We start from the raw sequence: 25125 nt of genomic DNA on the forward strand, positions 1-25125 counted from the left end.
CACCCAGTGATCTCACATTACTTCATCCAGCTATACTAATCGCCAACAACAGGTGTGTTCGGAGAACCGGAATAGCGATGATTTGATCTTGGATGTAGTAAGCGAGGTACGAAGAACGGACCCATGTGTGGTAACCCATTCTTTAGTTTCTCATTGTGGCCAGGTGCAGTACACAGCACCATCCAGGAGGTGGCAGCAGTGAACTGTAAAGATGTTTCCCAACCGCAAGAAATATGAAAAAAAGAAGAAAATGTTCAATATGTCTGCGCCCTTTAGCAAGGTGGTAACGACGCAAGCTGTTTGTAAATGATGTTAATTGGACGTTTCTAGACAATGTTTAAAGAATTAATGACTGGAGCCTGTTCCGATATAGACACCGCTAACTGGAAAAATGGAGTAAAGCATTCGGCAGCTTGACATTTGATTTCATGATCACGTTGAGCTAGCAGGGAACCTTCAGTGAGTTGTTTACCTCCTCAGATATTCATATCATGTTTTTGTAGATTAGTTCAGGCTTAATAGTAAAAACCCCGCCCATCAGCCATGTTTTGTCAAAGATTTTCTAAATCCAAAAGAATAATCTGTTATTGGTTGTAGTATTCCGCATTATAGCTGCTCACCACTGACTTGAACCTGTTACAAATTTTAAAAAAAGTAAAATTATCACTACCGTGTTATATTTACGCCGAGTTGAAGAATTTTTCTTCACTATATAGGCTGTATCGTAACCCTTGTGTTGTCCTCGGGTCAAAAATGGTCTCTAGCATCTCGGAGTAATTTATTTGTGTTAAAACATAAATAAATACCAACGTTTGTATTTTTGAATGAGATTTGGCTAAATGGACTAGAGACCGGCAAAAATCAAGTCTGTTTACTACGCAGTGAATATTTCATCCACATCTACATGTAAAATGGCTTACAGAAGACTTGTAAACCTTCTGCCCAGAGTAAAAGAGTCTGCCTATAACCTATGGATACCTCACTTTCAAAAACCACCATATGTCTTAAACCAAAGTGTTGAAAATAGAGCTAAAAGAACTCTTTACACCAGCACACCACTGATGGTGAAGTTGCTGTCAGTGGATGAGATTTTTGCCAGGAAGTCTCTGCAGGAGCACCTGAGGAAGACTGAGGCACAGTACAGCGAATGTTTACAAGCCATCAGTGGTAATTTGGGAGAGGAGCAGTGCAGTGAGGATGAACTGAAGGCCAACAGGACCAAAGTGTCCCTTCTGGCTCCTCTTATCCAGACCATCAGAGAGCTTGACACCAAGCAAAAAGAGATTGCAGAGACTGAGACGCTTCTGAAAGGTTTGTGGAGAAAGATCTCTAATTAATAAGCCACAGTTGGCTCTCACTTTGTGAGAGTAGAATCACTCTCAGATTATGGTAAAAATTGTATTTGTGTCTGTTTTTCCTCAAAGATGAAGACCCATCTTTGCGGGAACTGGCAGAGGTGGAGAGAGCAGGCTTTTTGGAAGATATTCAAACTCTTAGACAAAAGGTAGAAACTTGATTTTTTCACTTTGTGATATCAAGGTCTCAACCGAGCTGTTGGTAAATCTTATTGAGCGCGCTGACAGCGTTTCTCTTTGCATTTTCAGTGTTGTTATACTTGTCGCACAGCTGACACATTATCACATTTCTCCTGTTAATCAACATGCATCATCAAATCAGATTCTGGATCTATTGATTCCAGAGGAGGAGACTGATCTGAGTGACCTCGTCCTGGAGGTCACCGCTGGCGTTGGTGGTCAAGAAGCCATGCTGTTCACTGCTGAGGTCAGGAAGTACATATGTGTATTAGTTATTTTAAATTGAATATTGCTATTGCAGCAGGCCAAAAACAGGATGCTCACAGACACACATGCCATCTGCAATAAAGAATAAAAAAAATAAAGAATTAAGCGAAAGGTTTTTTTTCCTGTATTTACATGCCAACTTCCTCTCCCCTTAAGGTGTTTGACATGTACCAAGGCTTTGCTCATCACCGCAGCTGGTCCTTTGACATCCTGGAGCACACAACCAGTGAGCTAGGTCAGTCGACACATACATTTCTATTACAAAATCTTCCACAAATGTATTTTTGCCATCATATCATTGTTACACCTTTTAAGAAAACTATCATTACAGTTTAAAAAAAAAAAAAGATTCCCTTAATTTATTTATTGGATTTCCAAATGAAGGAAAGAAGTTAAAATAGATCTGTTCAGTTAAAGACACAAGCTCGGCATCATATAAATGAAATCATGTAGTTTACAGAAGCCAATTTTGAAATTCCTATATTTACTCAATGATATATTCATAGCAAAGTAATAATCCTAAAAGACAAAAGAAAGCACAAACAAAAATAATGCCATGCACTAAGAAAACTTCACAGAAAACAGAAATGCTTGTTTAACAAATTTGAGAGAAGAATCAAAACTAATCAAGAATTATTCTTGATTAGTTTTTGGTGGTCTCATTCACGTGGTCACTCTTACGCTTTTACGGATTTTCTCGTTTAGTATCTGTCAGAATCAGAGTGAACTCAATTTTACGTGTCCTTTCCACATGAAAAAGACAGTGTTTGGCAATTTTTGAGCTAGTGACTGAAATTTAGGTTATGAGGTGATGTCTAATTAAAAAAAGAAGAAAAAGTAGATTTGTAAAATATGTGTTTACAAAAAACAGCAAAGGCCTGAAGCTTTGATTTAGTAAAATTGTAATAACTTATATCAAGCACAAGAGGGAGCCCTTGTGTCACAGAAATGCTGAATGTTTGGCGGCATGGATTCAAATAGTGCCAGTAAACAGTGGGCAAAGGTTCATTTTTAAACTTGTAATCTAAAAACATGCACCAAAACAAATACTTTATTCATGGTCACATTAAAAGACTCAATTCATACCTAATTTTTTCCATCTGTTTTTGTATTAGAGTAGTGACATTTTAGCGGTTGTTATAATAAAACAACATCAGGGAAATCAGCTTTTTTATGCTACAGTGCTTAACAAATTCCTTAGACCACCTATTGTAAAAAAAAAAACAACAAAACCCCAAAAATAAGAATACAGAAATATTAAATTTGTTTATGTTAATTTATGTTAATTATTTGCCAAATAAAAAACTGAATTCACATTTTTTCACTGCTCACATATGAACAGGTGGACTACGTCACGCCTCAGCTAGTATCAGCGGCCCTCAGAGCTACAAAAGGATGAAGTTTGAGGCAGGAGTTCATCGCGTTCAGAGGGTTCCCAAGACTGAAAAACAGGGCCGGATGCACACCAGCACCATGACTGTGGCTGTGCTGCCCCAGCCCACTGAGGTACAGCTGCACACGATAGATGGATGTATCCAAATAACAAGGATGCTGTTAAAACAGCTCAGTTTGCTTAAATGAATCCTCAATAAACTTACAAAGTTTCCAGAGTGTTTTGTTCTGTTTAGCTGCTGCTTATCTAAATATATGTAGTATATGTAATTTGTAGTGTTTGTGTGTGTTCTTGTCAGATCTCTTTCACAATAAACCCAAAGGATCTCAGGATAGACACTAAGAGGGCGAGTGGAGCTGGAGGTCAACATGTCAACACCACAGACAGCGCTGTCAGGATAGTTCATCTTCCTACAGGTAAAAACTGTACAAACTGAATGCAATACATGGCAAACAAGTTTCGGGCATCTTTTTATTCTTTCCACTAATGGGGAAAATAGACTGTTTTTCATAGACTATTAATGAAAGGAGATGACAGTGCTTTTTAAAGTGGTTGAAAGGAGCTAGGTTAATTGGTGATTGTAAGCTGACTGTAGGTGTGAATGTGAGCGTGAATGGTTGTTTGTGCATATGTATTAGCACTGCGACAGACTGGCAACCTATCCAGGCTGTACCCTGGCTCTTATCCAGTGGATAGCCTCCAGATCCCCCACGACCCTGAATTAGATAAGGGGAAGAAAATGTAAGGATGGATAAATGCAGTAAAGTAGATCTTTATTGTGTGTTTGTTGGGCAGGTGTGGTCGCGGAATGCCAGCAAGAGCGATCCCAACTGAAGAACAGGGAGAAAGCCATGAAGTCCCTTAGAGCAAAACTGTACAGCATGAAGCTGGAAGAGGAGACCAGCAAACGCTACAACCAGCGGAAAATACAGGTGGGACACAGTGAGATACAAAGGACAGTTAAAGGTAAAGCACAGGTGGAAACCATAAAATACAACATAAAATACAGATGTGATGCTTTGTCTCTAAAACTCTGACATGATGTTGAATTTGACTGGTGTGAAAATATAATGAAAACACGGGTAAGATATTAGTGGTTTTGTTGCTAGAAGTAACAAACGTTGCTAAATTCAGTGCTTCTCCTCTTCCCTCTCCTCCAGATCGGCACTAAAGGACGATCAGAGAAGATTCGGACCTACAACTTTTCCCAAGATCGGATAACAGACCACCGGATCAGCTTGACTCTGCACGATTTAAAAAGCTTCCTGCTGGGAGAGGATCTTCTGGATGAGATGAACTCCTCACTTCAGGAGTTTTCCAACCAGGAGATTCTCATGGAACTGCTGGGAGAAAACAGTCAGGACAGCTCATGACTTTGTCTCTTACAGAATGTGCATTTATTTCAGATAATAATGTAATGCTGGTCATTCCTAGACTGTAAAAACTGTGTGGGGAAAAAGAAGATGATGCATTGAAAGTGGGCACAAATCTCAGCAGTGCCTGATACGAGATGCGTATCTGAAGGTGATAAGCAGCGTCACAACAAACAAAAAAAAGTGGCAAATAAAATGTATGAGCTGTACAGTGATCACAAAGTCGTATGTTTTGGTACCTCATGAGTTGAAGAAAGAAATTCAAAAATGTAATTCTAACACGTTTCATGCAACAGAAATGAAAATGAACACAGCAGATTCTTCATCTGTTTTCATTATAATAGCAGATGGATTCTCCAGTGATTGTCTCATGCTGGGCAGCCTTCAAAAAATGCTGCCAGATGTGTAACAAGTATTAACTGGACAGGACAAGGCAGGAATCTGCTGCCAGGAAAGTCTGAGCTTTTCTGCAGGGGGTGCGTTGATATGGAGGGCAAAGTGGCCCTAGCCCCTCCTGATCTATTACCCAACCCCAATAAGCCAAATCACCGAATCACACATGTGAAGCTACCCACTCACTGTGGTGACTCACTGTGACCAAGGGAGGAGCTGAAAAAAACTTTAGGTGATTTTTTTATGTTAAATGTTCGTACTGCTTAAGCAGGATTATAAATTTTCTCTGCTTCCTTACTACCCAAGAGGTCATCACAGCAGATGGATCAATATATTTGATTTGGCACAGATGTGACACCAGATGCCATTCTACAACCCTCCTGTTTATTCAGGGTCATAACCTCTGGTCTCAAACTAGGGATGTTTTTAGGCAAACATGTTAACCACTAGACTATGGAAACACTTCAGTAAAGACTTTAAAAACTTGTTCCACCAAAATGCAAAACAGTTATTCAGTACAACATGCTATTTAATCTCTTGCACAGTGCTATTAATCATATACTGTCATCTATATTGGAGCATGGGGGTGGGGAAAAAAAAGTCTGAAAATCAAGCCCAGTGATTTACAGTGCTTAATAAATTTATCAGACCATCTGTCCTAAAACCAAGGAAACACGAATATTTTAGAAATCTTTTAAAAACTTGTTTAAAAGTTATATTTTTATTTATTATTTAAATAGCAAACTGAATTCACGTTTGTATACCTCAATTTGAGGTCACTCACTGGTTACAAATGAATCAAGCATAACTAATTTTTCTGCTCAGGAATGCAAGTGGATTACTTTAATTTGGCATCTTAATAAAAAAATAACATGCTTTACTGTTTTACAAAAAAACAGAAAAAATAGTAGATTCGTGGACCAGAACAATAATTAGATTTTAGCATTAAAAATACAATTTTGATTAAATAGCTTGCACATACTGGTGAATTAACCATTACAGAAGCACATAAAATTATTTTGGTAACTACCAATACTGGTAATTTAAGGCAGCTGTGGCATAAACTTTAGATTGAATGGTAGTATAATACATTTGTTAAGAACTGCATATACCATTCTTGTTGAACTGAATCTGATCAGATATTCTGAATTTAAATTTCCAGTAGCAACCTAATTTTATTTATTTATTTTTAAGTCTTTGAGTCACCCTGTTTCTTGTGGGATCTTGCTCTAATTCAACCAAAATGACCTAATTACAGTTCTCTCTCTGTCTCTCTTTGTTTTTAAGATATGGGGTATTGTGCTTTATTTTTATATGGATGGAAAATACATTAAAAGAACCACCCTAAACCACATTTGCACTTTCTGTATTAAATAGTGTAAACTCTACTTTGTTTATTTAGAAGATACACTGCTCAAAAAGAAAATACAGGGAACACAAAAATAAGACATCCCAGATCTGAATGAATGAAATATTCTTATTAAATACTTTGTTTTTTACATAGATGAATGTACTGAAAATAACATTACACAAAAATTATTAATAGAAATCAAATTTAGCAACCATGAAGATCTGGATTTGGAGTCACACTCAAAATTAAAGTGGAAAAACACACTACAGGCTGATCCAACTTGATGTAATATCCTTAAAACAAGTCAAAATGAGGCTCAGTAGTGTGTGTGGCCTCCACATGCCTGTATAACCTCCCTACAATGCCTGGGCATGCTCCTGATGGGGTGGCGGATGGTCTTTTGAGGGATTTCCTCCCAGACCGCCAACTCCTGGACAGTCTGTGGTGCAACGTGGCGTGGGTGGATTGAGCGAGACAAGATGTTCCAGATGTGCTCAATTGGATTTCAGGTCTGGGGAATCTTGCAGGAACTGCTGATAAACTCCAGCAATATGAGGTCTAGCATTGTCTTGCATTAGGAGGAATCCAGGGCCAACCGCATCAGCATATGGTCTCACAAGGGGTCTGAGGATCTCATCTCGGTACCTAATGGCAGTCAGGCTACCTCTAGCAAGCACATGTGGCTGTGCAGCCCCGAAAGAAATGCCACCCCACACCATTACTGACCCACTGCCAAACCGGTCATGCTGGAGGATGTTGCAGGCAGCAGTCTCCACGGCATCTCCAGACTCTGTCACGTCTGTCACATGTGCTCAGTGTCAACCTGCTTTCATCTGTGAAGAGCACAGGGCACCAGTGGCGAAGTTGCCAATCTTGATGTTATCTGGCAAATGCCAAACGTCCTGCACGATGTTGGGCTGTAAGCACAACCCCCACCTGTAGATGTCGGGCTCTCGTGCCACCCTCATGGAGTCTGTTTCTGACCGTTTGAGCAGACACATGCATATTTATGGCCTGCTGGAGGTAATTTTGCAGGGCTCTGGCAGTGCTCCTCCTGTTCCTCCTTGCACAAAGGCGGAGGTAGCGGTCCTGCTGCTTGGTTGTTGCCCTCCTATGGCCTCCTCCACGTCTCCTGATGTACTGACCTGTCTCCCCCATGCTCTGGACACTACGCTGACAGACACAAAAAAAATCTTCTTGCCACAACTTGCATTGATGTGCCATCCTGGATGAGCTGCACTACATGAGCAAATTGTGTGGGTTGTAGACTCCGTCTCATGCTACCACTAGAGTGAAATTTTCTCCTACAACTCCCCACGCTGCCACCTACAGAAGTTCTCTGACGACTCTGCCATAGTCGGCCTCATCACAGGTGAGGACAACTCAGAGTACAGACAGTGGACTCTGGACTTTGTTGACTGGTGTCAGCAGAACCACCTGCTGATCAACGCCGGGAAAACCAAGGAGTTGGTGGTGGACTTCCGGAGACGCAGACCCACCACACTGACACCGGTGAACATCCAGGGAGTGGACATTGAGATAGTGGACTCTTATAGGTACCTGGGTGTTCACCTGAATAATAAACTGGACTGGAGCCACAACACTGATGCTCTTTACAGGAAGGGTCAGAGCAGACTCTACCTGCTGAGGCGGCTGAGGTCATTTGGAGTACAGGGAGCGCTTTTAAAGACCTTCTATGACTCTGTGGTGGCATCTGTCATTTTTTACAGTGTTGTATGTTGGAGCAGCGGTTTATCGGAAGCTGAGAGGAAGAGGTTGGATAAACTCATCAGGAAGGCCAGCTCTGTTCTGGGATGCACCCTGGACCCAGTGCAGGTGGTGGGAGACAGAAGGACTCTGGCCAAAATAACATCTCTGATGGACAGAGTCTCCCACCCCATGCATGTAAATGTTGCTGAACTGCAGAGCTCCTTCAGTGACAGACTGCTCCATCCTAGATGCATGAAGGAGCGTTTCCGCAGGTCCTTCCTCCCTGCAGCTGTCAGACTGTACAATCAGAACTGCTCACAACAAACATAGACGTTTACATCTGCGCTGTAACTGCAATAAGTTAATTAACCGATTCGCACTACAACCTGGTTTGCCTCTTATCTAGTTATTTTTATTTAATTTAATAACTGTACAGTACTCTCTGTATATAGTAACCACGGTCCTTAATCTAAATATGTAAGAAAACTTGTGTATGTTTCTGTTCTGTGTCCTGTGTCCTGTTTGTTTGTATATGTGTCTTTTTGGCTGCTGTTACAACCAAATTTCCCCTTGTGTGACAATTAAAGGATTATTCTATTCTATTCTATTCTATTCTAAATCACTGCCAGCATTCAAAAGTGACCAAAAAATCATCCAGAAAGCATAGGTATTGAGATCTGTGGTCACCAAATGAAAAACCCTTCCTTTAGTGGGGATGTCTTGCTAATTGCCCATAATTTCCACCAGTTGTCTATTTCATTTTCACAACAGCAAGTGAAATTGATTGTCAGTCAGCTTCCTAAGTGGATAGTTTGATTTCACAGAAGTGCGAATGACTTGGAGTTACATTGTGTTGTTTAAGTGTTCCCTTTATTTATTTATTTATTTATTTATTTATTTATTTATTTATTTATTTATTTATTTATTTATTTATTTATTTATTTATTTATTAGCAGTGTAGTTTGGTTGGGCGCTCGTTTTCCTTATGAACTACATCACCCATAATGCTCAGTGCGCTAAGGGAGCTTAATAGAGTGATGGGCTCATCGCTCTACTCCTCAACATCGTCCAATTTCTCCCAGCAGTCGCATCCTGCCTGCAGCTCCATTGCTACCGTTAGCCGAGGCTAATAAGGGAGTAGCAAGTCGTTTTTTACACAGGGAATTTCATTTTCATGTACCTACATTATGTTATTTAACTAAGCAGTTTGTTTGGGAAAATGAATTTGACTTTTTTCCGCGGCGCGGCGTCTTCTGGAAGAGAAAATTCTCCCTGTAAAGTCAGTGTTTTTTCGCGGCGACCTCGGTAGCCGACCGGGTTTAGCAAGTCAGTTTTGGTAACCGATAGATTCATCTGTCCGCCTCTGCTGCTGCTCTGTCGGGGGACAAAATCAGTCAGATGTTGGACGGTGAAAACATCATCGGAACTCTAACATTTTTACACCGAGTTGCGAAGTTGAATTACCAAGGTGAACATCTTTCGAGAAAGAGACACCAATAATAATATTAAGAGGAGGAGAGCGAGAGTTTGGATCTCGCACCGAAGGAAGAGAACCCGGAGAGAAGAAGGGACGCTAGGGGAAGAAAATCCTGATGCCCAGTGATGGCAAACGAGCCAATTATCCTAAATGTCTATGATATGGTAAGTAGAAGCGGAAACGTGAACGTTTTCTTGCTTATTTGTTATCACTTGATCTAAGAAGTATGTTTGAGAGGAGTATTATTTATCCAGGACACAACGCTGAAGCGCGTTATAAAAATGCGATTTTAATTCCTCGTTGGTTATCAGCACTTGTACAATAATGGAAGAAAAACACTCAAAAGCATTTTCGCGTAATTACGAACCACTCTTCAATTCGGCATACTCACACAACACCAAAGGAATTGCCGTTTAATGCAGTTCCATCTTTAGTAATTAGTTTGCTTATTCCCCCTCAGTTGTTTTCTTGCAAAACACAGTGAGTCAGGGTTGCAAGCAGTTGAACCAATTCATGTACGCTTTATTGTCGTATGATCCTTTTCGGAAGGTTTTTGTCTATTTGTATTAGATCCAACATTGTTTTGGTGTCTGTTCAGTGCAAACAAAATAAGCCGGTTTGCAAATGGCGACAGGAAAAGCAGTGTGAAAATAATCAAGAACGAAAATTAAGCAACTTGGAACCCACAGCTGATTTGCTAGTCCATATATTAAATCTCCGTTTGTTCTGACTATCTTTTATGTATCTTCCATGATAGGACTGCCAGAAAACTGGTCCACTGTGGACTACAGACAAAAAACAAAGCAAAAAAAAACTAGTAAAAGTTTAGGCTTTACAGGAAGTCACTATTTAACTAAGCCTAGTTTTGCATCTTAAGGATTTCAGTTCACTCTAAACACCAAACCAAAAGCAGATCTGAAAGTCGCATGGTAATTTCTACTGCATAGAACGTGCTATCGACTCTTTGTTATAGCATTAGTCTGAGGTTCAGTAATTTGAGTCACTATGTTGTCACCATGCTGGGATGAGTCAGTGGGGATGGGTTCTGGAAATTGATGTATTGATGAATCATTGATTAATATGGCTGAAGATTACATTTAAAGTGGGTCTTGCTTGAGGTTATAAAACAGATCGGGGTAGTGCTCTGGGACAGTGTGCATGAACTCCTGGCTGGAAAACCACAACATCCTTTGTATGTACACTTGGCTTTGTGACCTGTGCATCGTAAATCATGACTGTCTTCCTTACTTGAACATGTTACTCCCTGGTAAAATATAAATGGCCTTTTTTAGGACTCGATTCTTTTCTTCTTGGTCCTGCTTTTGTTCTATTTATTGATGTCCCTCTGCAGCTGCTGGTCAATATATCTGCAGAGGTTTGGGGTCACATGGGTTGAAATGGATTAACACTGAAAGCCAGAGAGTCATTAAACAGACCTTTGAGAGTCAGTAGAAAGAGTAGTGTGTTGCACGATTACAAATTATATACATTGGTATGTATTCATTCCTTTCTTCCTTAGTTTCTTATTCTTTATTCCCCTTTTTCTCTCTTCCTGTTCTCTTCATTACTTTCTTTCACTTTCTCTTGCTTTCCACATGACTTGCATTCTCTGTAAAGTCTGAAGAGCTTTTATTTCTGTCTTGCTTCCATTCATGTGAATAGCTGCAGGGGCCGTTGCTTTAAGAAGCTACTCATACACATCTAAAAGACACATGTGTAAGATTTTTAGAATATATTTGAGAATCAACAGTAGAGACGGAAGGACATATTTTCCATACAGAAGAAACTGTGTGTTTTTTGCTTCTGCCTAACGATCCGCTCTGAATCATGCATATTTGCAATGTTTGTGTGGAAACTGGTGCCGCGGCAAACATTCACTGTGGCAGGAGTCCAGTCCTTCATTCCAGCACTTTTTAAAGGCTTCCTCTTTCTTTTAATCAGCCAGTTCAGACCCAAGTACTGTAGGAGGGGTGACCTGCTAGTGGCATGATCACTAACTGGTGGGTACATTTTGCTGTCTGCTGGTTGTTAATTGGCTTCCTTTCCTTCACTTTTGACAGTTGACCTAAATAAAAATCAGTTTTGCTTTGTACATGCATTGACCCCCACGATGATAATAACAGTACAGCAGAACTAATGGTTTTGCACCTCGGTTTGAGTGTAAGTATACAGTACTGTGCAAAAGTTTTTGGCAGGTGTGAAAAAATGCTGTAAACAAAGAATGCTTTCAAAAACAGAAGTGCTAATCATTTATTTTCATCAAGCAACAAAATGGAGTGAATAAACAAAAGAGAAATCTGAATCAAATCAATATTTAGTGTGACCACCCTTTGCCTTCAAAAAGGCATCAATTCTTCTAGGCACACTTGCACACAGTTTTTGAAGGAACTCGTCTGGTAGGTTGTTCCAAACATCTTGGAGAACTAACCACAGATCTTCTGTGGACGTAGGCTTCCTCACATCCTTTTGTCTCTTCATGTAATCTCAGACACACTCGACTTCCAGTACTACTTGTTCTTCTTTACGTGGAAGCTAGTTCTTAATGACTTTGGCTGTATATAATATAATAAATTTGGGCCCAATCGTATGCCTCTCTGATGGTATTGCGTAATGGATGAGTATCTTTCTATATTTCTCAGCATTGAGAACACCATTAATCCTGACTGAATCTCCAACTCAATTTGCAGGAATGCAGCCCCAAACATTCAAGGAACCTCCACCATGCTTCACTGTTTCCTGCACACAACCATTATGGTACCGCTTTCCAGCCCTTCGATGAACAAACTGCCTTGTGCTACTGCCAAATATTTCAAATTTTGACTCATCAGTCCAGAGCACCTGCTGCCATTTTTCTGTACTCCAATTTCTATGTTTTTGTGCATACTTGAGTCGCTTGGCCTCGTTTCCACGTCGGAGGTATCGCTTTTTGGTTGTAGCTCTTCCATGAAGACCACTTCTGGCTAGTCTTCTCCGGACAATAGCTAAGTGTACTTGGGTCCCACTGGTTTCTCCCAGCTCTGAGCTGATGGCACTACTGGACGACATCTAATTTTGAAAGGTAACAAGCTTGATGTTCTTTCATCTGCTGCACTAAGTTTCCTTGGCCAACCACTGCGTCTATGATCCTCAGCGTTGCCAGTTTCTTTGTGCTTCTTCAAAAGAACTTGAACAGAACATCTTGAAACCCCAGTCTGCTTTGAAATCTTTGTCTGGGAGAGACCTTACTGATGCAGTAAACTACCTTGTGCTTGTTGATGTGCTCAATCTTGCCATGAAATGAAAGAAACTCTTTCACCTCACCTTTGTAGCAGAGGCTGTTCCTCACCCAGTTTTAAGCCTCAGACACAGCTGCTTCTGTTTCAGTTAATGACTGTTTCAACCTACGTGCGACATTGATGATAATTAGCACCTGTTTGGTATAATTGGTTGATCATACCTCTGACTATGATCCTACAAAATCCCTGATTTTGTGCAAGTGTACCTATAGGAATCGATGCTGGTAGTAACACCAAATATTGATTTAAAAAAAAACTGATAAATTTTTTTTTATATTTCTGGAACCATTCTTTGTCTACCACCATTTTTTCACACCTGCCTAAAACTGTGCATAATACTTCACTTGTATGGAAGTTCTGTGTAAATGTGTTTTGCATTCAAGGAAAAAACATCAATTTTGCTCTACTGCACCGTAGATCAATTCCAGTGAGTGTTGTTTGACTGATTTGCTTGGAGGCTGGTTGAGTCACTTGGTGGGGGACCATCAGTTTATAGATTGAGTCACTGTTACTGGGGCACCAGTAACAGGGTTTTCTTTTACTTGTGTTCTATGCATATTTTAGCCATGAATCTTTACCAGTACCAAGTACCAGTCCACATTGGAAAGATACAAGTAGAAGTTATCTGTGGAGCTTTTTCCCCTCCATTATATGCTAGCTTGTCTGCCACTGATGTTGCATTAAGTAAAAAGAGAACAACATGAACTGAAGTGAGTGGATCGGACAGCGGATTGACTCATCACATACCAGTCCATTGTATTTCCACAATAACTCGCTTTGAGCTGGAATAAAATGTTAATATTTTAGTTAAATAAAAAAATAAAAATTGGATTTCTATGAGGCTATCGTTTTAGCTTACAAAATATAATCTTGGATTTAAGGAAACTGGAGAATAACAGAGCACTGATAGATGAGGACATGCTTCTTTTACTAACTTGGACTCATGTTGTACTGTTTTTTTTTTTTTTGTTTTTTTTTTTCTGATGTTCCCAAATTCCAGTTGGAATATTTTACCATCCAAAATATTCTTTAAGGACCAAAAAAAAAGTCAAAACACTTTAAGGACAGAAGAGATGGCTCTGTTGTTTTGCTCTTGTGAGTAGGGATGGGTATCGTTTAGGTTTTATTCGATACCAGAAATGGTGCCAGTGCTTAAACGGTGCTCGAACCGGTGCTTAAAGAATGGAAACAAACCTCTCATGTTTAGCTGTTTTTTTTTGTTTTTTTTTGTTTTTTTTTTTTTTTTAAAAGATAACAATGTTAGCCTTTTCTGCAGCTATAGGGGATTTATGGTATCACTCTTGGCTGGAAGCAGTGCTTAAACAATGGAAAAAACACAAACTTTGTCCAAAAACCTCTCATGTTTAGCTGTTTTCCACTTTTTCTTTGGTCATTTTAGCCTTTTTGGCCAGGGTGAAGGGAGTATCTGCCATCAAACAAGAAGACAGCCGCATGTAACTACGATGGTGTTTGCTAGTTCACCTTACATGCGTTAATTTAATAATGTGGTTAGCCTATTCAGCGTAAATTACACACGAACAACATTAAGCTACTGACCCAGAGAAGAACGGCTGCTGCTGCCATCATCATCCGTCATCATTTCTGCTACACTGGCAGGGCTAGGGGCCAGGACTCTACTCTTCGGGTTTTGGGGGGGATGTTGCTAACTCCAAGACCGATAACAGGCACCACACCCGCAGTAGATGTGCTCGATGTGAGGTCTTGCAGCAAGCTATCAAATACGGTGAATTTCTCGGCTTTTAAAAAAACGCTAAGCGTCGCCAGGTGTTTCATCAGATTTGAGGTGTTACCTCCTTTGCACAGTATCAGCTTAAAGCACTTATTGCAGGCTGCTGAGTTTGCATCTTTTGCTGTGAAATACAGCCAGACTTTGACCGCTTCGCCTTGGGCGTTTTTAATCTGTAGCTCTTTTCTAAAAGAACGTACGTACCTGGGCCCGCCTACTACGCTTGCAAAGTTTAAATGATTGGCTGGAATCCAAAGTGTATGACATCTCAGGGAAAAAAAGCACCGAAATAAAGCACTGAAATCTGCGCTGCTTTTCGGTCTGGTTACTACCGTTTATGTCAGACCCGGTGCCATCATGGCACTGGATACCGGTACCCATCCCTACTTGTGAGGCCACTTTACAACTGTAGAAATTCTAAAGGCTTCTCAGAAAATGTTATACGTCACCTCAGGAATAATGTCTGCATTCATTAAACCTTAACAACATTAAAATGTCAGTGGGACAACAAAACTGTTTCATTTTTTTAAAGTTTTTAAACCCCCAAAGTGGTATCAGATTAAAAAAAAAAAGTCTGAACAGCAGTTGTAAATCAGGAAATATTTAGATGACTTTGATTAATTTGTCACTTTAAACCAGTTTCCTAATTTATAGGTTGTTTCTTCTTAGTCATCCACTTGAGCAAACAGCTCTAATTTCCTGCGATTATGTTCCCATAGAAGTGAATAAGGAGGCTGTTTTGTCATGCACTTTATTTGATGGTCTCAATGGGGCCTGTTTTATTGGGAGGTGTAAGCTTAGGGCTAACATTTAATGTAAAAGAAGGTGAGAAAACAGCAAAGATCAGATGATTGCCGAGGTCAAGACAGTTGGGTAACAACTCAGGATCCTTACCTCAATCTCAAGAGCATCACCATTTATGCAGTGTGTGTGAGTCTGCCTGCTCTGTTGTTCTTCTTGGAGCACAACTGAGCATCTACTCAAAAAGATTGATAACAAGTTCCCATTGAGGATCGATAATGTCACGTGACTGTCAAGAGTGTATGTACAGACATGATTACAGGCGCCCCCTCAGCCCCAAACCACTGCTTTTTCCCAATTCCCATTCTGTCAGGTCCTCCCCACAGTCCTGCTCACATCTCAGCTAAGTGGATTTCCTGGACAGCTCTGAGTGGTTTAGTGCACTGCTCTAATGAGACAGCATTATCTGCACACCACCTGTCTGCCTGCCAGCTAGCACCACGGGTTTCTTTGTCTCAGAGCGTGTAAGAGGACATGTTAGGATATTAGGTTTAACTGTGTAATGGAGCCTGATACTCAGCCGAGCAGGCTATGTGTTGGCTGCAGTGTCTTTGTGTGGATCAATTAGGGACATGCAGCAGTCATGATTCCTCCTTTTCTTTTTTGCCACCTAGTTTACAAGGTAACGTGGCCCAAAACAAAAGAAGTTGGGAGTGTACTGTGTTGCTACAGCCACATAAATCTCTGCTAGTGGAATATAGTGCAGCATTTCTAATGGAAGAAATCTAAACCAATTAAAATAGTACTATAGCTTGGGTGTGTGGTCAGGGTTATCATTCATTAAACATTGCAATGATGGCAGCTTTCACCTCTGTTTTATTATGTAATTGTAGACAATCCGAGTTTGGAACCAGACCTAATTTACTGTACTTCTCAGTCTTTTTAATTAGAGCTAACAGCTGATATAAAACTGGAGATTTTATTTTCATAATAAACAGTCTCTTAATACAAGTTCCTCACATTTGATTCACTCACTCAGTATTCACTTTATTATATACAAACATAAAAACTAATACAATGCAATCTAAAGCTATCAGTAATGGAAACAATATCTGAACTCTGAAATCCTTTGTGTGTAAGGCAAATGTCTTAACGCTGCACCACAGGTTATGGGAATGTCAAAATTGCTCATTTGTGTTAATCAGATCAACAGACAGCAGTACAAAGAGCTCACAGGAATCAGTAACTCGAATCAGCAGTGATCTTATTATTATTATTATTTTTTTGTTAATCAATTGCCTAGTTCAGTGTAAACTTGCTGAGTGTTTAAAAAAATAAATAAAAATGTAACACACTTTGCATGGGAGATTTAAGATAACTTTGTGGGTAAAACTAGAGCAAACTATTGTTGCAGATGAAGGTAAAATTCACCAGAACCCATCTTGTGGCTGGTAGTAGCTTCCTTCCATCGATTTCTGTTTTGAGCTTAGTTTCAGTCAGCTTGTTTCCGCTACACTTTCAAATCAGCGGTGTACATCTTAACTTAAAAACAGAAGAAAACTACAGAGCAAACTACAGCAAGCATTCATCCACCTCTCTGTCTCCTGTTCCTTTCATTATCTTTTAATTCATTCATAAACGCTCAGCCTGTTCTCTACAGCACACAGGTTTTAACAAGCTTTGAAGTAATGAGGTCTGAGATAAGAGTCTTATTTCACCACCGACAGGGGCGAGGAGTAGCAGCGTAACAGACTATTTGTCTTTGTTACTCCTGTTAACGGAGTGGGAGACAGTCATTTTGCATTTCGATGCAGATTAGTTTTCTTAAAATAACTCCTACACACGTTCTACAAGGACATATTGGCACATACTACGCTGCCATTGGGTGTTAGTTCACCAACCTGCTGTTTATGTTTCGCCTTATATAAAGTCAGTTAAGGAAGTTTTTTTTGGGGGGGTGTCTGTTTATTTTTAGCAGCTCAAATGCTGATGTGTGTTCACGTTTTCTAGACTGGCTTCTGTCACCATTACTGTAACAGAAATGTAGATAATGTTTTAAAAAGGAGCCAGCAGCCAAGGCTTCTTAGTCAGTGAGAACCAGCTGGTGCACACACAGATGGCTGCTGTTCCTGGGCTCATAGAAACCACTTCAGAACTGATACAGACATGATTTCATATCCGTAGGAGATCAGCTGATGTGAGAAACTCTTTGGTGGGAAAAACCCTACCAGAAGTAATGTTAGGAAATGGAAAAATGAGATGCTTTATTGTGTTAGTTTTTGGACTCAATGTTGGTCCTTTATTACTGACCTTTATCAAAATCAAAAAGGTCTCTATAGTGAGAGATACGTCTACAAGCTCTAAATGCACAAGCTGTAGCTGGACTCTGGTAAAATGGGGATATGCAGTGGCATTTTTGCTTCTTCAAACAAAACTACTGACACGCATGCTGTGGCTTTCTTTGTGCAACATTTGCCCCATATATAGTTCAGGAAACAGAAACCCAGCAGCATGACAAGTTTGAAATGTGGGTTTGAAAAAACAAAAGTTGTGCCAAAGCCTCAGTAAATGTTGTATTTGATCAGAATGCAGATTCTGTTTTAAAGTCAGTTCCCTCAATAAAGTTTAAGTTTAAAAGTGTGTCGTGTGTGTGTGTGCGTGTGTGTGTGTGTGTGTGTGTGTGTTTGTGTGTGTGTGTGTGTGTGTGTGTGTGTGTGTGTGTGTGTGTGTGTGTGTGTGGTGTGTTGCGTGTGTGTGTGTAGTGCATGCCGTGTGCGTGTGTGTGTGTGTGTGTGCTGGTACAGTGCCCAACTTACAAATTAATTCGTAAAGGTCTTTTCGTAAGTCGAAGCACCCATTGCGCCTTTTGAGTGAATGATAGGCTAATTGCTAACTACAACTACAATACGTCCAAGTGGAACAGCGAAGCGCAAGTACGAAAGCCAAGGGGGTTGTCACAGGATTCGGAAGGCATTATGGGCATTGTAGGCATTCTGGGCTCAGCCAATCAGAGCCAGCGAATTTCGTTACGCGGGCATTTTGCCATAACACGAGCAGAAATATTGCCGTTAAGTGCCTTCGTAACTTGAATTTTTCGTTAAATGGGGTATTCATAAGTCGGGGTTCCACTGTATATTTTTTTCCCGCATATACTGTTACAATGGTGGGTGTGCATATTTAACATGGCTGGCTCTGTGCAAGTTATCCTATAAGCCTAAAGCTTAGGTTTCAGCTTGGTTTCATGCATTTGGATGCTCTTGGCTCGGTATGATGTCAGTGAGAGGATATCCTAGTATGGTCATCTCAATCACAGAGCTCTGGCTGTGAACACGCAGCCCCAACCATCTGAATTCAAATAAGGAAAAATTGAAAGAAGCACATCAGATAGTGGATAAAGCGTTTAAGGTGCACTGTAACTGTTTTAGATATTCTAGTAGAGTTGAAGAATACATCCAGTTTACTCCTAGTTCTTTTTTTCCATTCCCAAGACTGGAAAAACAGGGAGCATTGCATTTGGAAGGGCATCCAGCAGGTAGCATCCGCAAAGCCTTTGTGATCAGTTGGTGTTTAAACTCTTACATTCCACAGAGGTTATATTTTGCATTGCAGATGTGGCGGAGACCAGCAGCTCTGCCACAAGTGACTTTAAGCAGCTACATAATGTATTTGCATAATGACAGACGGGAAATGTGATAACTGTTTTAAATAGCAAGCTGTCTTCTGTGATACCTGATAACTGTAGTTTGCATTGGAAGCTGTTTTTATGTCAAGAAGGAAAGCCTCTGTGTGTACACACTAATAAAATATGTCATTTTCAAGTAATTAAGTTGTTTATTGTCACTCTGGTTAAACACATTTAATGCCTCAAATATGTAAGATGGAAAGCTCTAATATAATATACAAATCCAAATAATACTTAAAATCAATTTAAACAGATTCCTAATGTCAGAATTAATGTCTTTAAATGGTCAGCATAACACAGAGCTCAAAGAAACTGTAAAAACTCCAAGTGCTACATCTCAGACTCTGCAGGCCTCAGTTAACTGTTAAAGGTCATGGCAGTACAGTTAGAAAAAAGACATGTATGGCTTTTTTGGAAGTGTTACCAGGAGCAAGCTGCCAAGCATGGTGTCACAGGGGTGATTATTTGGGCTTATTTGGCAGCTGTAAGATCTGGGAATCAGCGAGTTGACCACAAATTCCTCTGTATACCAAAGTATTCTAGAATCAAATGTGAGCCCATTTGTCCAGCAGCTAAAGCTCAGCCAAAACTAAGTCATGCAACAGGATAGGGCTGCCACGATTAGTCGACTATCAAAATCGTCGACTACCAATTTAATAGTCGATGCGTCGTTTGAAGCTTTGTAACATCCAAAACACGCAGGAATAATAGCAGGATTTAAGCGTGTAATAACGGACTGAAACAGTAGATGACAGCACTGCATGTACAAGGATGCCAGCTGCCCTTAAACCCCGAAGAAGAAGAAGCTGTGTCCCAGAATTCATAGCGCGGCCCAGCTAAGTTTCCAACAATGGCGGCAGCTAGTTAGTTTTAATATTACTCTTATTATTCTTTCTGGGTCACAAAATAAACGTTTAACATATTTTCAGGCGAGAATGTAGCTGTGTAAACCTCAAATATCTGCTCAGTTTATCAAGACACCACATATTTTCAAAAGCGCTCCGACGTTTTCGGATATGTCTGTTACGCACCAGCTCAATATCTAGCCCGGGTTCAAGGCTCACTAGAGCCGGTGAGAACACCGGACTCCCGGCAAACCCATCGCCGTCTTTCGCTACTCAGGTTAAACATGATATATAAGTCACTTAAATAACTTAAAATATTATTGTTTGGCTTTTTTCAGTATTTTATTTGTTCCTGAGTAAATCGGTTTGGCTGAGATTAAAGTTATAGTTTTTACACAGCTGAATAAACGTCAAGCAGACAGCTGATTATCAGAAGTGTGAGATCAGAATCAGAATACTTTATTGATCCCTAGGGGAAATTATTTTGCTGGAGAATATACTCCGGTGTGCTGTTATATTTTAGATAGCAAGGAGCAGATGGCTGAGTTTCTTAAACTTCACCGAAACAATCTGCAAATTTCATTAAAATTTAATAAACTATCATCTTGTCTTTTTTTTTTTTTTTAGTTAGCACATACCTTAAACACTTAAGGCTGTAAGCTAATTATAGTTATATAAGAGCAGATGCATGCTGGTGCAATAAGCTGTACGTTGTACGTCCAATTGATGCATGATCTGATTAGTCGACTAGTCGCAAAAATAATCTGTGACTAGTCGACTATCAAAATAATCGTTTGTGGCGGCCCTACAACAGGACAACGATCCCAAACACAACAGCAAATCTGCAACATAATGGCTGAAAAAAAGAATCAGAATTAGTTTTTCACAGGACTATGTAGGTGTATATTTTTTGTAGACTTTGTCTACAAAAAAAATTGTCTCAGATTTGCATGGTAAGAAATCTGTCACCTTTGTTACAGTGCACTGGCAGAAAGGAACTGCTCTTGGTAAATTTGGCATGTTTTAATCATGCTGATCAGCACTTGATTTGGTTTGAAGAAACGTCAACAGCATCAAACTTTAAAATTGATCAGGTCCAAGACAATAATCAATTAACTGATGACGTGGCACAGTGAAGCAGTAGAAAAATGTTTGAGGTATGAACAAATATTAGATTTAGAGATTATTATTCAGCTTCCTGAGATGCTTCACCAACACTCTTCTCTGCTCCATCTTTTGTGATAAAATAATGTTTTTGAGTGAAAATTCTGCCTAGCAACAGTCTGCCCAATCACCTTGTAGACACAATGTTTAGCAGACATACTACAGAAAAGATGGATAGCAGTTTCAAAGATTAGTGCAGCAGTTATTGATTTATTTCTGTGCAGCTTGACTGTCATTGTCTGCATGCAAAGAAATCTTGTGTAAGCATCAGGGATAACATCTGCACTGTGGTCATAAATTCCCACAGAAAAGTCTGTAAATGTGTTTTGTAGCTGAATTTGATTATTCTGATATGAAGACTGGATAAATGCCAAGGTACAATAGGACAATGACAATTCAGTAATAAGGTTTGCATAGCTGCAGGATGTCAAACATATTGCCTTTTCAGCTGCAGTTTGTGGGTTTATTGCAGTGGGGGCTACATTTTGAAGGAATTTCCCGTCTTTCAGAGGTCAAAAAAATTGAACTATCACTTGTAGTTATGCAATGATTCACTGTCTGTAACAGCAAGGATTTAGAGATGCCCTGGAGCCGTCTGTGCATACTCCTCATTCCTTCTTTCTACCTCAGTGAGGGGGAGGTTTTGTCTTCTTCCTGAAGAATATCCATATAAATTTGATATTACATTGTTTTATCACACATTTTAATTTGATTCTTGTTGCTTTTTCTTTCACTTTACTATGATATGTTTACATTTTGAACAGTTTAACAAGAAAAGCTTTCATGTTGGGAAATTGTGATGGATTGTTTTTGTTGACATTTTGTAGACTAAAAATTTAAATATATTAAATCAGTAGGTGTAGAAAACATGCATTATTATTTTACTGTAATTTAACAAACGTGTTATTCTGTGTTTCTCCTTCTGCCTTCAGTACTGGATCAATGAGTTCACCAGCTCTCTGGGCATCGGAGTCTTTCACTCAGGGATTGAGATCTATGGAAGAGGTAAGGTTGCCCAGAAATAAGACTCCGCCTACATCAAGTCATTTGCCTAAGGATAGTGTTACAGAGAGGATGCTTTTTTTTTTTTTTTTATAGCTGAGGATATATACACACACCACTGTTTTCCCTTCCAGGCATGTCTAAACATACTTATATATAAAACTGTATGTTATCTGCTAATGGCTTTTGTTACATCAGCAGCTCAAATTTGTTCTTGTGTGTTTAGAGTTTGCCTATGGCGGACACCCGTACCCATTCTCAGGGATCTTTGAGATTACACCAGGTGATGCAACTGAGCTTGGCGAGACCTTTAAGTTCAAGTAAGTGTGGGATAATTGGTGTTTATATGAGACATACAAGTACAGATATGCATGTGTTCTGTTTTGCTAAATATCTTTCGCAACAGCCTAGGCAGCTCGCAACATGCTTGATGGAGTTTTTACGGTTAAAGAGTTGGCCTGTTTAATGTAGAATGTTAATCAAATGGCGAGTCAGTCAGGTTACCGCTCAGAAGTTTGTTAGTCTATTAGCTATTAAACTCAGTAGTGACGAGAGGACAGTCGTTCACACTCCAAGGGCTGGGCAGTAAAATAACGGCAATGAGGAATGTATCATAAATCTATTTGGGTCCACCCTTATCTGCGCAGTTACCTCAGTAGGTTGAAGCAACACAGGATCTTTGGGGAAATGAGTACCTGCAAGGGTTGCCAGCTGGCACACAAGGGAGGGGAAGTTATTGAGAATCTGTAGAAATGGTTCTAAACATGGAAAAATAGAAAATCTGTGCTGCAAGATGTTCCAGCAACCCACAACAACAAAGACAAACACAGCCATCCTTTGTTCCTATGGGGCCGAACTTCAAGGCACATCTGAGACCACTTTGAAGTTTATGCTAGAACATTTTCTAGTTAAGAGTGACAGGTTCTGCCCCAAAGGCATGATGCAGGCACCTATTTTATATGCACCTATCTAAACAGCTATTAGAAGTCACTTAACATTACTTACTTGGTGTAGGTTTTAATAACTGTTAACAGCCTTTTAGGTTGTTTGCTGTGCAAGGACAATCTCAGTTCAGTCCATTCTGCTCATTAGATGCCCGATTGTTTAGGTCATTCTTCCCCAATAAGATTATGTGTAGAGCAGAGTGATCAGTTTGGAAAGTCAGACAATGTGTCAAATGTCTTTTGACTACTGACAGTAGTTTGGTTTAGGTGGAGATGCTGGTAGGTTCTGGGTAGCGCATACAGTACGCGTGTATAGTGACTGTTTTGGTCAATCAGCCATTGGCCAAGTTAGAAAGCACTGATTTGTTCCCTAGATAAGTTAGAGCTTCATGTGCATGTTCTTTATACCCATTTGATCAGTTGGTCAGCTGTTAGTTAAGCTGTTTAATGAATTTTGGTATTTCTCCTACAGTAAAGCGAGCTCCTGTACATGATGTGTCAAACATTTTAATGCCTTTTTGTAACAGTTCATGGCCTATGTCTTGGTCAAAGACTGAATAAAACAGAAGATTGAGATTTGAAAAAAGCTCAATTTATCTTGAACTGAAACTGCAAGTTTTCTCCTTTACTTTATTTTGAGGAACGAGCTGAAACTGAAAAAGTAACACTAACAAACTGCAGGCTGCAGTTCCTTTTATGGTCACTCAAGAAAAATAAATATTACTGCTGGAAAGTTGGACATTTTTCTTTATGGATCATTTATACTTTCATAACATCCGACGGGGGGGCAATACTATTTTATTTAACTCACCAGGCTAAATTGCGTTTAGGCTTGAACACAGTGTTTGGCTGTAATAAAATTAAATAAAATTCATAATTGTTGATGTACTTTTCAAGTATAGTCTAACAATTTGAGTTTTGCAAATACACTGCAAACCAGTGCAGCTTTTTACCATATTACCAGCTGTCTTTTAAAAGCTGTTTTTGTAGTGGACTGCAGCAAAATGTGTCGTGTTTCTGATTTGTTTTTGTTTTTTTTCCATCCTGCAAAAGATCAACATGATGCTCTTTAGGAATGTGGAATTCAAATGTACAAAACACGACAACTGCTTTCAGCAAATCAGTTCAGTATGTTTGTGTGCTTGTCTACTCAGACCTACTCTGCTGAGTATTACTTCTGCTCTAGTTGATTTGCCCTGTGGCTTTACACACACACACACACACACACACACACACACACACACACACAGTAACTGTCTCCAAGCAGGCCACTAAACCAAATATGGATCATCTGTGACAAATGCTTGCTTATTATCCACAAAGCTGAGGCCTATCCCAGTGAATAAAGCACTCTCTCATACTAAAATCATAATAATTTCATTTTAATTTCATTTGATGTTAAAGCCAAAAACTCAGATCACCTTTAAAATGTTCTCAAAGTTAACTACTTATTTTTTGGCTGAAGGCAAATCACAAAATATGTCAACGTTTTCTTCAAAAAAAATGTGCAACATGGTTGTACCGGATAGAATGTTTAAAAAATCTGTGTGTTTTAAATGCACACAGTGTTGAACATTTTTCACTATTTTATCTGCTGTCAGACAGCTTTTTCCAGCACGAAGTGAAATAGTCGCCCTCAGCCAGACTCACTGACAGAAACAGTAAAGAATATATCAGTAAATGAAAATGGTAAAAAGTAGAATTGGATTAGAAACATTTCTTTCCCAGAAGATGCTCTTTCAGTAACATCAGTACCTTCTGCCTGTTTGTCTCTGCAGAGAAGCTATTGTCCTAGGAAGCACAGACTTCACAGAAGAGGATGTGGAGCGGATCGTGGAAGAGATGGGGAAGGAGTACAAAGGCAATGCCTACCACCTCATGCACAAGAACTGCAACCACTTCTCCTCAGCACTGTCGGAGGTGGGTTAAAAAACACACATCATTTCATTGCACATTACTCTGAGCTGCGCTGAGTTTAAAGGCCAAGTCTTACGGTGATTTCGCACCTATAGTTTGTTTACTGTGGTTGAAATCAGTTGATGAGTTTGTAAACTTGTAGCTTTCCCCATTATTTGGTTTGTTTTCACACAGAGAAACATTCAAGTAAATGCCAAGCGAACCAAAATGCATCACTCAAAAAACCATGTGAGACTGTTCGCTCATTGGCCAGGTGTGTGTGTGTGTGTGTGTGTGTGTGTGGGGCGGGAGCAACAACAGTAAATACAG

At 39.7% G+C, this 25125-nt stretch overlaps 2 protein-coding genes across 3 annotated transcripts in view; both read left to right on the forward strand.

Moving 5' to 3' along the window:
- Window positions 1-38: 38 nt before the first annotated feature.
- mtrf1l (mitochondrial translational release factor 1-like) lies at window positions 39-4783 on the forward strand. Of its 2 annotated transcripts, XM_005941301.2 has the most exons (8): window positions 39-1311; window positions 1425-1504; window positions 1678-1782; window positions 1959-2037; window positions 3145-3308; window positions 3494-3611; window positions 3991-4127; window positions 4356-4783. In XM_005941301.2, exons 1-8 carry the CDS (start codon window positions 912-914, stop codon window positions 4566-4568), a joined length of 1296 nt encoding a protein of 431 aa, XP_005941363.1. In that variant the 5' UTR covers window positions 39-911; the 3' UTR covers window positions 4569-4783. The 2 variants fall into 2 exon arrangements, with proteins under 2 accessions (XP_005941363.1, XP_014195202.1); XM_014339716.2 differs by lacking the exon at window positions 39-1311 and having other exon boundaries at window positions 1700-1782.
- A 4284-nt stretch (window positions 4784-9067) lies between these two features.
- desi2 (desumoylating isopeptidase 2) overlaps window positions 9068-25125 on the forward strand; it is a 22461-nt gene continuing 6403 nt past the window's right edge. The window contains exons 1-4 of the mRNA XM_005941302.3: window positions 9068-9663; window positions 21886-21958; window positions 22182-22275; window positions 24678-24819. Of these exons, the coding sequence (XP_005941364.1) occupies window positions 9625-9663; window positions 21886-21958; window positions 22182-22275; window positions 24678-24819 (348 nt within the window). The 5' untranslated portion in view covers window positions 9068-9624. The remainder of the gene's footprint in view (window positions 9664-21885; window positions 21959-22181; window positions 22276-24677; window positions 24820-25125) is intronic.

This window comes from Haplochromis burtoni, unplaced genomic scaffold (assembly GCF_018398535.1).
Source record: "Haplochromis burtoni strain Fernald_Lab_line unplaced genomic scaffold, NCSU_Asbu1 Contig_46, whole genome shotgun sequence".
In the NCBI taxonomy this organism is placed as follows: Eukaryota; Metazoa; Chordata; class Actinopteri; order Cichliformes; family Cichlidae; genus Haplochromis; species Haplochromis burtoni.

Bases quoted from the DNA above. Each gene is read 5' to 3' on its own strand.
- mtrf1l (XM_005941301.2), top strand. From the start codon at position 912: ATGGCTTACAGAAGACTTGTAAACCTTCTGCCCAGAGTAAAAGAGTCT. The intron at 1,312-1,424 runs GTTTGTGGAGAA...TTTTCCTCAAAG, and splicing joins GACTGAGACGCTTCTGAAAG to ATGAAGACCCATCTTTGCGG. The intron at 4,128-4,355 runs GTGGGACACAGT...CCTCTCCTCCAG, and splicing joins ACAACCAGCGGAAAATACAG to ATCGGCACTAAAGGACGATC.